A 12,732-nucleotide genomic window follows, 5' to 3' on the forward strand; every position below is an offset into this window, starting at 1 on the left:
ATATTAAAAAGCAGCTTCTAGCCAAACCAGCAAGGTGTGGTAAAAAAGTGGTTCTTTGATCTGAGGTATTTTAAAATCTTATTTCCATTTCCATTGTCCATTATCCATGACTTCTAATTCTCTAAGAATGAAGTTTAATTTATTACAATGAAGAATATACCCTCCGTAGTATTCTGCTGTAGAGTTTTAGTAACTTCATCCTCCATAATGCCTATTACTCACTCTGCTTGCCTTTGCTCCAAAGCCTTTTTCTCATAACAGACTAAACCACCTGATTAGTTAGTCACACCCTGTTGCTGAGATCTGTGTATCTAAACAACTATTAGTTACAAATCAGTTATCTATGGTAGTTCCCTACAGTAAGAGGCTTTATTTTCCCTCATGTAACAAAATAAGATATGAAAACATTAACTTCTATTGTCATGCTAAACCATGAAATTTCTTCTGAAAAATCACTTGAGGAACCTGTGAAACTGATGCTTGAGACTCTATCTGCTCTCATGTTTAGCTTATAGAGTAGAATGTAATAGAATCTTCGGAGTTCAAAAATGAAATAAGTTACCTTAAAATTAATGTTTTTAATGTATTTTTATTTATTATACATTATTCACTTTGTATCACTTTGTATCCCTGCTGCAGCCCTCTCCTTCATCTCCTCAGAATCCAGCTCTCAGATTAGAATCAAATAAATACCAAATGGCTGGCAACATGGAGACACATCTTCAACACCAGCATTTTGTAGGCAAAGGCACACAGATATCCATGAGTTTATTCCACACTGTTATACTTTTGGGGTTCAGACCAATAAAGGAAACAGAAATTTTATTACAGACAAATAGTAAAACATGAATTTTAGACATAGGTTAAAAATAATGGTTTCAGTTCAGAGAGACTTTAGTACAAATAAATGAGGAACCATCATACTCTCATCATATTCTACCTGAATAATAGATTTAGAATGGTGTGGTACTGGTTTTGTCATTGTATTTAATTTATTAACATAGGTTAATTGTAATTTTAACTAAATTTTAAATGACTTCTTTCTTGAATGGGTTTTGTGCCTGATGTCAAGACAGGAGTTCTTATCTGGTCTTAACAAAATGATGTAGCACTTGGGGACAAAGATCAAACCAAGGAGAGCTTCACTGGAAGCCAAGACAGAGAAGGCTTCCATAGCCACCATGACCTTCCCCTTTGTGCTGTGGTAGACAGGGAGGAAGGTGACCCACACACAGAAGAACACCTGCATGCTGAATGACAGGAACTTGGCTTCATTGAATGTGTCAGGCAAATTTCTGGACAAGAAGGCCATGGTGTAGCTCCCAAGTGTCAAGGTGCAGAGGTATCCCAGGATACAGTGGAAGGCTACTACTGATCCTTTGTTGCACACAATGGTGATGTGGCCATGTTCAGCATGAGCATCATGATCAATGAAGGGTGGAGAGATAACCAGCCATATTCCACAGAGAACAAATTGGATCAATGTGCAGATGGGAATGATGAAGTTAGGGGCCCTTGATACCATTAACCACCTCACCAATCCTGCTGAAACAGTGACCTTGAAAGCAATAAACACTGTGATAGCTTTGGCCAATACTGTGGAGAAAGCCACAGTGAACAAGATTCCAAATGCTGTCTGCTGCATGATGCAGGTGACTGTGTTGGGCTGGCCAATGAAGAGCAAGGAACTGAGGAAACAGATGCTGAATGCCAATAGCAGGGTGTAGCTGAGAGCTCTATTATTGGCCTTGACAATGGGTGTGTCTCTATGCTTCAAAAAGACTACAAGAATCAAAACTGTGATTGCAGAGAAGCACAGTGATGTGGTGGTGAGAGCCATCCCCAAAGGATCTTCATAGGATAAAAAGCTCACAGATTTCTGGAGGCAGTGGTTCTTCTCTGAGTTTGCATAGTGACTTTCTGGACACATCACACATTGGTCCATATCTGTTCAGAAATTATGAACAGGATTATGACTCAATCCTCAGGTGTTCCCTTTCCCCCAAGTTGTTACTCAGCCTTACTTCATTAAAATGTTTCCTGATTCACCTTTCTTTATTGTTTCAGAAACAAATACTAAGTAGTATATGAATAATTTCAAAACTATACAGCCATTTTTGCCTATGGTGATATTATTCCAGAATCACAGTCCCCTCAGAGACCAGCAGTAGATGACTCAATGCAAGAGCAAGAGAGCTTTATTGCAAGAGCAATAGAACTTGGGACCCAAGTCTCACTGACACAGCAGTAGAGAAGTGGGACACTGAGCCCTGGAAGGAAAAAAAAACACAAGCAGGGGGTTTCCATGACAGCAAGCAATGGGGTTCATGCCTTGGCATTACAGGATTGGGTAAAAGTCATAGGGGTAAGGTGACCCTCTAGCTGAGGCACATAATCACAACTAGCATTCTTTTAAACTACATCTGGAATGCTGGGGAAAATTTTCCCAACCATTCCTCATTGATTGTTGCCAGGGAGATTGTCTGTGTTTTCTACCAAGTATTTATTCTGTGATATTTCCAGGAAGCTGTTGCTAGGAGAGTTAATTTTGTTTTCTGCCAACAGCAAATTCTGTGACATTTCCTGGTACCTGAGGTCAGTTCCCGGTCAACATGGCTTCTCATTTCAAAATGGAGTCACCCAAGCCAACTTAAACTCTTTATTCACTCCTTTCCTTTTGCAAAAAGAGGCCAGTCTTGGGCTCTTACAATTCATCGTCAGCCTCAAGCTGATGGTATTGGGTTTTTATTACCATTAACTGTATTGTCCCTATTCTTTGTCTAATGTGTCCTAAAAATTTCTTAAACAAGTGTGATCCAAAAGTGACTAAAAGCAGATTTTACCTTTAATCTGTTATAATTCTGGCCCACATCATGAAATTTGCAGGCAAATGGATGTAACTAGATAAAGAAACATCCTGAGTGTGATCATGTATACATATAAAGACAAATTTGGCAGGTATTACTTACAAGAGGATAATAGCATTTTGATTACTACTAACCAAACAACAGTCTACTGATCATGGGCATCAGGATCTTTTCTAAGACTGAAACTCCAACCAAGGACCATGATGGAAATAACCTAGAAACCCTGCACTGATGTAGCCCATTGCAGTTCAGTGTCCATGGGGATTCAGTAGTAAGGGAGATAGGGGCTGTCTCTGACATGAACTCAGTGGTTGACTCTTTGATCACCTACTCTTGAAGGGTGTATCTTACCAGGCTACAGAGGAAGACAATGTAGCCAGTCCAGATGAGACCTGATAGGCTAGGGTCATATATCAGTGGACTGTGGGAGGGGCACAGGGGGAGAAGAAGATGGGAGAGGACAAGGGAAGTGGTACAGCTGGGATACAAAGTGAATAAATTGTAATATATTAAAAACAAATAAAAATTAAAAAGTTGTGGAATTAGCCAGGAAATATTTGATCTGACTTAAGGACCACTCAGGAAGAAGGAGCCCATGAATGACACTTCTTGTATAACAAAGGTCAAGAGACTGGATATCCCAGAACCTAGGATAAAACAATATATAACTGAACTAAAAAAAATCAATAAAATTATTCCTAATGATATTCTGCTATATTCTTGGATGAGTGCCTTATCCAATTATCACCACAGAAGTTTCCTCTGTCAGGAGATCAGAGTGGATTCAAAGACCCACAACCAGGCATTATGTTAAGAGAGTCTAAATTGGAGGTCTATATCAAATCCCTCCTCCCAGCAGTCAGGGACTCCCACTAAGAGAGGGTGGTGGGTGGATTGTAAGAGTCAGAGGGGATGGAGGGTACCAGAAGACCAAAGCTCTCTGAATCAACTAAGCAAGATGTATATGAGCTCACAGAGACTGAAACAGCAAATTCAAGGCCTGCTCGAGTACACCAGGATCTCTGCATATATTTTACCTATTAGCCTAGTATTATTATGAGACTCCTGACTATGGGAATGAGTGTGTCTCTGACTCTTTTGCTTTCTTTTGGAACACTTTAAATTTCTAATCAAAGAACAAAAGTCTATCTCTTCTCTCCAAAACCTTTTCCTTGGCTCAGGGATTGCAGACTTCTGTGGAAAAGTTGGAAAGTTCTCTATAAGCCTGTATTTACCTGTCTCATTGGAAATTTCATTGTCTGCACAAGGAGTGCAATCAAAGCAGCAGACAGCCTTGCCTTCCCTGGCAGACTTCCTGAATCCAGGCCTACAGCTCTCACTGAACACAGATTGAGGAATCTAAGAGAAATAAAAACTATTAGCAAATGTTTGGGTTTTTATGAAAAAATTGAGTGAGTGGCATATTTCTAAGCATCATCATATGTTAATCTGGAAATGCTTACATGTACAGTGAAAGATAATAAATTTTGGTATTGCTAATTTTGGAATCTTTTGGGCTACACAACCCACATATTTAAATCTTGGTCCAAAATATGTAGCTGTTGTCACTAAAGTAGTTTTCCAGAAGATCATGGTATGACTTCAGATTCAAACTGTCTCTATACTTACTGGCTTCTACAGGAAGTTTTAATATCCAATGTGGTTGTAAATGTTGATTGACAACTCTATGGAACTTGGATTCTTCATTGACACTAGTCTTTGGGCATTTCTGTGAGAAGTTGTATGGAACCATTTACCTGAGGTGGATAAAGCCACCACAAAATGGGGGTCAATAATTCATTATCCTCCTGTCACAGACATAATGAAAAGGAGATGGAAGATGAGCAACTGGGGTTTTTGAACTTTGATTCTGGTCTGTGGGTTTGGTGTCATCACATCCTTTGTCTCATAAACAATATTTTTCCACTATGGTGGACTGTGTGCTCACAGAGTGAGCCAAAACAAACCTGCTCTCCCTAAAGTTGCTTTTGTTTACTGTTTATTTAAAGCAGCAAAGCAAGCACACATACACACACCCATCATGCTAATCTATCTTTTTCAGAGGCTAACAATAAAAAATGTCACTTTACCACTCACTGAAATTTCTTAGAATCGGTTACAAAATAAACCTCTCAGTGTTTTGAGGCAATGACAGAAACCTAACAGGCAATATTCGTAAGAAATATGTGGGCATTTATAAGATTTAAAATAAAAATTTCCATTGAATAGAGTGAGGAAATGAGAAAACAGTCCTCATTGGCTGTTTAATTGGCTACTGGGTTGCTGAATATTGATTGATACTGAATAAGTGTCAAATGATCATTGCATCCTGAAAACTACTTTCGTTTGTTGTTTTTTGTTTTAGAGGTCAAAGTGAGTTAAGTCATGACTCACCTTTGTAAATGTTGCAGGCCACTGAATAATCTGCTCAGATAAAGACAACCGTTGACCAAGGGGAGCATCTGAAGAAAAGGTTCCTATTTTCACCTTTAATCCAAGACCCTTTGGAAAATTCCAAAAATTGAGAATGTCATAGTCTGAATCTAAGTGTTTTCTCCCATCAATTACCATGCGACCTCTCACAGGATTTTTCAGTAGGGTGTTCTTTAGGAAAGGTAGGAGCTAAAACAGATGTATAAACATAGCTTGAAGTAATCTAAGATAATAAAAACATTTTTAAAAAAATAGTGCAAAGCTACTCAGTGTTATTACCCCATCATAAAAAGCATCTTTTCTTTTAATAATTTAGTTTTTATTTATTACAATTTATTCACATCTGTATCCCCCATCCCTTGTTCAAAGAAATCCCTCCTGTGTCCCTCTTCATTGCCCCTATCCTTCCTACAGTCCACTGATAGGGGAGGTCCTTTTCCCCTTCCATCTGACCCTAGCCTATCAGGTCTCATCAGGACTGGTTGCATTGTATTCCTCTGTGGACTGGTAAGGCTTTGCACCCTCAGATGCAGGTGATTAATGAGCCAGTCACTGAGTTCCTGTCAAAGACAGCTCCTGTTCCCCTTACTGGGTTACCCACTTGGACAGTGAGCTTCCCTGGGCTACATCTGTGCAGAAGTTCTAGTTTATCTCCATGAATGGCCCTTGGTTGGAGTATCAGGCTCAGAAAAGACCCCTGTGCCCAGATATTTTGGTTCTGTTGCTCTCCTTGTGGAGCTTCTGCTCCCTCAAGGTCTTTCTATCTCCCCCTTCTTTCATAAGATTCCCTGCACACTTTGCCCAAAGTTTGGTTATGAGTCTCAGCATCTGCTGGGTAGCTGGGTAGATTCTTTCAGAGGACCTCCGTGGTAGGCTCCTGTCCTGTTCCCTGTTTTCTCCTTCTAATGTCTATCCCATTTGCCTTTCTTAATGAGGACTAATATTCTTACCCAGGGTCTTACTTCTTAGTTTCTTTAGGAGTACAGATTTTAGTATGATTATCATATACTATATGTCTAATATCCAATTATAAGTGAGTATATACCATGTGTGTTTTTTTTTTTTGCTTCTGGGATACCTCACTCAGCACGGCAGGATACAGACTGAGAAGAGATCTTCACCAACCCTATATCTGACAAAGGATTCATATCCAGAATGTATAAAGAACTTAAGAAGTTAAACACCCACAAACAAGCTAATCTAATTTAAAAAATGGTGTACAGAACTAAACAGAGAATTCTCAATAGAGGAATATCTAATGGCAGATAAACACTTAAAAATGCTCAATGTCCTTAGTCATCAGGGAAATACAAATCACAATGACCCTGCGATTTCACCTTACACCCATCAGAATGCATAAGAGCAAAAACTCAAATGACAACACATGCTAGAAAGGATGTGGAGAAAGGGGAACCCTCCTCCCTTGATGGTGGGAATGTAAACTTGTACAACCACTTTGGAAATCAATCTGGTGCTTTCTCGGACAATTAGGAATAGTGCTACCTCAAGATCCAGCTCTACACTCTTAGACATATATCCAAAATATTCTCAAGTATACAACCAGGACATTTGCTCAGAATTTTGATAACAGCTTTATTCATAATAGCCAGAATCTGGAAACAACCCAGATGTCCCTCAGTTGAGGAACACATACAGAAATTGTGGTACATTTACACAGTGGAATGCTACTCAGCAATTAAAACAAGGCAATCATTAAATTTGCAGGCAATGGTGGGAACAAGAATTAAAAGCGTCTTAAATGAGGCATCAGGTTGGCTTGGATTGAAGTGCAATGAATTTTGAAAACCACCTTCTCCTCAAGATAAATCCTTGAACTAAGCACAGCTAAGTCAGCAAGACAACAAATAATGTGGCTTCAGCTGATTCAAATTGCTTTGGAAAGATAGCCAAAACTATGATCTTTTGGAATATATTTAATGCTCCCATCCTTAAAATAATGGCCCTGGTATGGAAAGTACACTTTAAAGTGATCGTTAACTTCATAACCCTGTGGTAGTCCTCAGAAGCATTTCAACCCTTAAGACTCTACTGTTTCTTCCCCTTCTCTGGGTAACAAATCCTTGCTTATTGACAATATGTTCTAAAATCTATGATACCTAATTTGAATGCCTTATGAAATAATAAAACAACACATTGCTGATATTACAACACACAAGAAAGGATATTACCTGCCAGGGGAAGAATTCCTTTTCTTCTTCATTAGTATATGGTTGTGTCTCTATTTGCTGAAGATTCATCTCATGGAGACTGAAGGCCACAGCATAGACAGCATTGTATATATTGCAGCTCTCTTCACTTATGACAGGGTCAAAAAGGTGTCTGGGCAGTAAGTCCAAAGAAGCATTGGGTTGGCAGTTTTCCAAAAGTTGACAATCAGACTCAGAAAATGAGCACTTGAAAAACAGAAACCAAAACTTAGGAAGATAAGTGTCTTCTGAGTATTTGTAGGGATTAACTGTTTGAACAAAATTTGTAAAGTCAACCATCTCTTCATGGTGGTGTGAAAAAATGAGGCTCCCATGGAATGACTCTAACATGAAATAATCAAAATTGTAACTAACATCCCATTGAGAGTTTAGGATCCAGACTTTCCATGTCACTAACAATTCCCCAATAAGTCTCATTAAACCTTGCAAAGAAACAAAGTTCCCATAAATAACTACCACATTAGTTGATGATTCTTGAGTCTTTATCAGATCTTTCCATAATGCACTGGAATATACATTCCAGGTACGAGGGATCATTTCCAAAAAGCCTAAGCAGATGTTGTTACTCTCCATATCTTCTTGCAAGTCTGACAGAATCTGGATCCCTCTGTGGTCATCTGGGAGGATCAGACCAACCCAGGACCAGCTGAAATGAAGCATCAAAGAAACTATGGCAGTTGACAGATATGTGTCCTTGGGGGCCATCTGATAGAGAGAATTAAACTGACCTTGGTCATTTAAGGTAGAATCAAAAGGCCCAAATGTGAGCTTTAAGAAAAGAAGATTGAAAACAAGAAGGACAACACTGGCATCAAATAGAATATAAGGACTGAATCAACAAATGCAAACAGTCAAGATGAATATAGTTTTCTCATATATTAAAAGGCAAACCCAATAGACACTTTTCTAAAAAAATTATTACTGACAGGTCTCCAGTTTCAGTAATGTAGTTTGTTTCACCCTCTTCTCCTTCCTTTCTATTTTAAGTAATGGAACTGTGGATATATCATCAAGTTCCTTCATACTTTTCTTCATAGATGGTTTATCCAAGTGTTTATTTTACATTTTCAGAAATACAGTAATGTCAAAAAAGAACACTTAACTCCTAGTTTCAACATCCCAATTCTCACCTGAGGTATTTTGTAAAGTTGTAGCAGTTTCCCAAGTTGGAAAGATATTTTCCATGATGTTCCTGTAAGTGCAGCAGGTGACATTCTCCTCAGTCCACAGTTGTAATTAGCTAGTGGTTGTCTCAACATTGTGAGCCAAACAAAAGGAACTATAAGGATACTTGTTTCATAAGGTGCAACATTATAGTGATCAAAGCCAAGAGTTGTGTTGGGTAGAAGATTAGGGTTTCGGTTGATTTCCTCAATGGCAAATACCAGGGACAGAACAAACTGGTAGTTCTTAAACTTATATCTAAAAAGGATTAAAGGTTAAAAAAAAACATACTTGTAGAAGACATAGACCATAAAACTTCCTATAGTTCAAATGCCAATGTTTCTATAAAATCAGTATTTTAATATACTCTCAGCAATGACTGGAATTACAATTGCTCTCTTAAGTAGGTAAGATTAGGTAAAATCCTACAGTATTAACCTTCCTTAGTTATGGTCTCAGGAAATTTAATTTATTATTATTTTGCTTTAGTTATATTGTATGTGTGCAAAAATAAATTGTCCATGAAAAAAACACTGGGTTCAGAGCAAACATCAGAACTTTTGATGTCTGGACCTTGGCCCTTCTGCCTCAACAATTAAGAAATGTTATTATAGCTTGATCCAGTTTTTTTGTGACAATAACTTATTTAGAGTATAACACAAAGTTATTTCAAATCAAATATTGCCATAGTTGTCATTTCTAAGATATTTTCTGAGTATCTTGGCCTGGAATACACCATGTAATGCCCTTGAGCTCATGGAAAACATCTTGTCTCTGCCTTCAGTTGCTGGAATTAATTAATGTGAATCCATATTTAAATTTATTTTAACTTTTTGTGTATTGATGAACTGTGTGCATTATTAGTGTGGATGTGAGTCTTTCTGCATGTACAGGTTCATGAGTGTCAATAAGTATGACTGCAAGGGAGAAAGGACATCCAGGTTCAGTTCACATTATTCACAGCTGTCCACATTATTTCACAGTGACTCTTAGTCATTTGTTCAATTATTCACTAACTGACTGACTTATTTGATTGACTGAAACAGTCTAACCATGTAGCACTGACTGACCTATAACACAATCGGGCCTTGAAATCACTAAGATTCTTTCTTCCTCTCCTTATCCAGTGCTGTGAAGAGTACTACACTAAATGACTCCACATTTTCTTTATTGTTTTCAGCACATAAGACTGGTACTGTGGCCAGAACACTTCTCCTGGGTTCTACCTGCCATATGATCACTGGATTGTAACACTATTTTTATGCTTCAGTGGAAATGTGAGCTCAGATCCTCACACTTTCACCTGGAGCACTTTATCTTATTAGACAGTAATAATGTCTAATAATAACATGGTGAGGAAAGATTTCAGTCTTCATGATGCCAAAAGTCCCAAACACTAAGAATTGCATTTCAACTTAGTGTGACCCACGCAATCGTCTCGCCAGCAAGAACGCACGCGGACACAAGGATTCTACTGCAGTAACATTTATTACGATGAATAGAGGAAGACGATAACCTCCAGAATGGTGCTGCTTAAATACACCCTATGGCGGCGTGTACTCCACTGGTTGGCTGTTTGCCCATTGCTCTGTGTGACACCCCGGACTGGGCAGTAACGCCCCCGGGCTGGACAGTGGCTTGGGGCGCTTTTGCAACTTGCAGACGTGGTCTATTGTTTGTTCATTAGGGCCAGGGCCGGATGTCGGTGCCATCTCATAATGGCACTTGCACTCTCTCTGCTCTCCACATCTCCCCCTTTTTGTTTTAATGAATGAAAACTGCCTCAAAGCCTTGTAAGCACGGCACAAGAAAGCCCTAAGCTTGATCAAGCAAACTCCTTCTTTGGGGAGTAAGCGATCAAGAGCTTTAGATTACTCCCTTACCCCACCAGGTGCAATGGAGACAAGTCCTCTGGGTGCAGGGGCTAAGGGAGAAGATTAAAAATGGAGGTGACACCCATTCCCGTGCAATGGAATAAAATTCCAGGGAGTGCAAGGGCTGTCATTCTCCTATCTTGGTACCGCAGCCGCTTAGGCAAAGGCAACATTGTGACTTGGATCACTCATCGACTCAGTGCAATGGGTAAAACCCCTGAGGTGCATCGACTGAGTGTCACAGTCTGTTTTAATTTTTTAACATGGATAACCAAATTTTGGGAGATGATCCCTGCTCCAAGGCCACAAGTGCTTGCGCGATCACGACCTTGTCATATTGTTGTTGGCTTGCAGACCAACCAGAGTAAGAACACTAAGCCACAACATAGGGCTGCACCAAACATTCCAACGCCCACCCATTCCTTAAAATAAGAAAAGGCGGAAGAAGCCCAGGATAATAAGCCATCTGTGAGCGATAAATCCACCGGAGTAGAATTAATGGTCACCACCGCCGCCCTTAGCTCTTCAAGCGTTTCTTCAAATCCTTCTGACTAGTTTCCTGCAAGATATAAGGACAATTTCCTGGACAAATTAGCGGCTCGGGTAAAATTTTCATATTGTACACTGGTAATACAGAGTGCTCCTATTTTTCTCTCACATCCTAATTGAGCCAATTGAAATAAAATATCTATTCTTTCTTCCATAAGATCCAGACGCTGGTTAAGAATCATCAATCCACCTTTTAATTGTGCGCTAGCAGATACATGAAGGTTCATGGCTTCAGCCACACCTGCTGACAATTCATTTACTGTTGTGCTTGTTTGGACTGAATTTGCCATTGCCAAGCCGGCTGCAGTGGCAGTAGCTGCATTGACAGCGATGGCAGTAACAAAGGCTGCGGTGATGCCAAAATCTCTCTTCTGTCTAAACAGGGAGAGGGTGGATGGAGTCTCCACAGGGATTGGGATCCACTGCAGGACTCTAACAACCAGGGCACGAGTGTAACGCCTGGCATTCCAACATTGTGACATCCAGCATGTCTCATTGGTACAATTTCTAAAAGAATTATTGGACAAAACAAATAAAAAAGGAGGATAAACACAGACAGGACTAGGTGGAAAAGTTGTCTGATTTGTAATGGTTCTATTCCAATGGGTAATCTGCCTTGTCACATTTACCATTTCCATAACCTTTTTTTTAACGCAGTACCATTTATGGCGCCCATGACAATTGATTTCCCTACAGTACCACCACTAATGAATCCCAGAGGATTGAGGTCCGTACAACTACCATTTATCCCACAAAGTATCCATTTATAAAAAGGGGCCATATCTCGATGTTGTATAAAGAGCCCCTTTTTCATTACCATACTTTTTGTAGGATCCATCAACATATTTGGGGAAAAGGAAAAGGTTTTATTTTTGTCAGCCCAGAGAGTAAAGCGCTACTGACAGTCGGACCATGGAGGGATGGTCTCATCTTCCTCCCATGTACATGAAGGGGCCACCCTAGGTTGAAGAGGTCTATCTTTATCTAAAAAATTTGGTCCTAAAAAGGAACCGTTTATCCAGGTGACCTTATGCGAAAAGGTATAATAGATATCGATGACGTCTTTACTATCCCTTTCCTTTTGGGACATAACTTCCCAATCCCAATCCTTATAGCCAAATGACCCAAGAATCCTTTTGGTAAGCCGAACACAATCTCCTACGGAATCCTCGATTTGAAAGCAAAGCCAGCTTCTGGAAAGTCATGGCTTTCCCCTAATGATGCCTCAGTCTCATCATAAGGAAAATAAGGCAGGCCTAAATCTTTATTGGATGAGAAGAATTTTGGGAAAGCCAATGAATTATGTCTGACTGGCATAGGCTTCGGGAATGCAGACAAAATGGCCCAATGTTGTACCCCCACAATACTAGGAACCCGATTTAGAAGGATCCAAGCAAGAACTGGAATTAGTTGCAGGTATATTCGTTGGAGGATCATCTTCAGCTGCCGCGAGCTTTCGCGTGAGGCGCTCCGGTACCCAGAATGGATTGTTTTCTTCCTGTGGGAAAACACAGACAGCTCCCCTGGATCTTATTAAAATAGGATCCGGGCCTTTCCACTGACCAGTCAAGACATCCTTCCATTTGACCATTTCCTTAGGCCTATCAGGCTCTAAGC

The 12,732-nt window shown here is 39.7% G+C and overlaps 1 protein-coding gene across 1 annotated transcript; it reads right to left on the reverse strand.

Annotated features, from left to right (window-relative positions):
• Positions 1-1,021: 1,021 nt before the first annotated feature.
• Positions 1,022-8,952, reverse strand: LOC132650795 (vomeronasal type-2 receptor 116-like; the record flags this gene model as incomplete). The annotated part of the gene is made up of 5 exons (XM_060376115.1): positions 1,022-1,947; positions 4,103-4,226; positions 5,262-5,489; positions 7,490-8,296; positions 8,659-8,952. Coding segments are annotated over 5 exons (2,379 nt in total), but the record flags the coding sequence as incomplete, so codon positions are not given.
• Between the last annotated feature and the right edge of the window lie 3,780 nt (positions 8,953-12,732).

Source organism: Meriones unguiculatus, assembly GCF_030254825.1.
Source record: "Meriones unguiculatus strain TT.TT164.6M chromosome 13 unlocalized genomic scaffold, Bangor_MerUng_6.1 Chr13_unordered_Scaffold_33, whole genome shotgun sequence".
NCBI lineage: Eukaryota > Metazoa > Chordata > Mammalia > Rodentia > Muridae > Meriones > Meriones unguiculatus.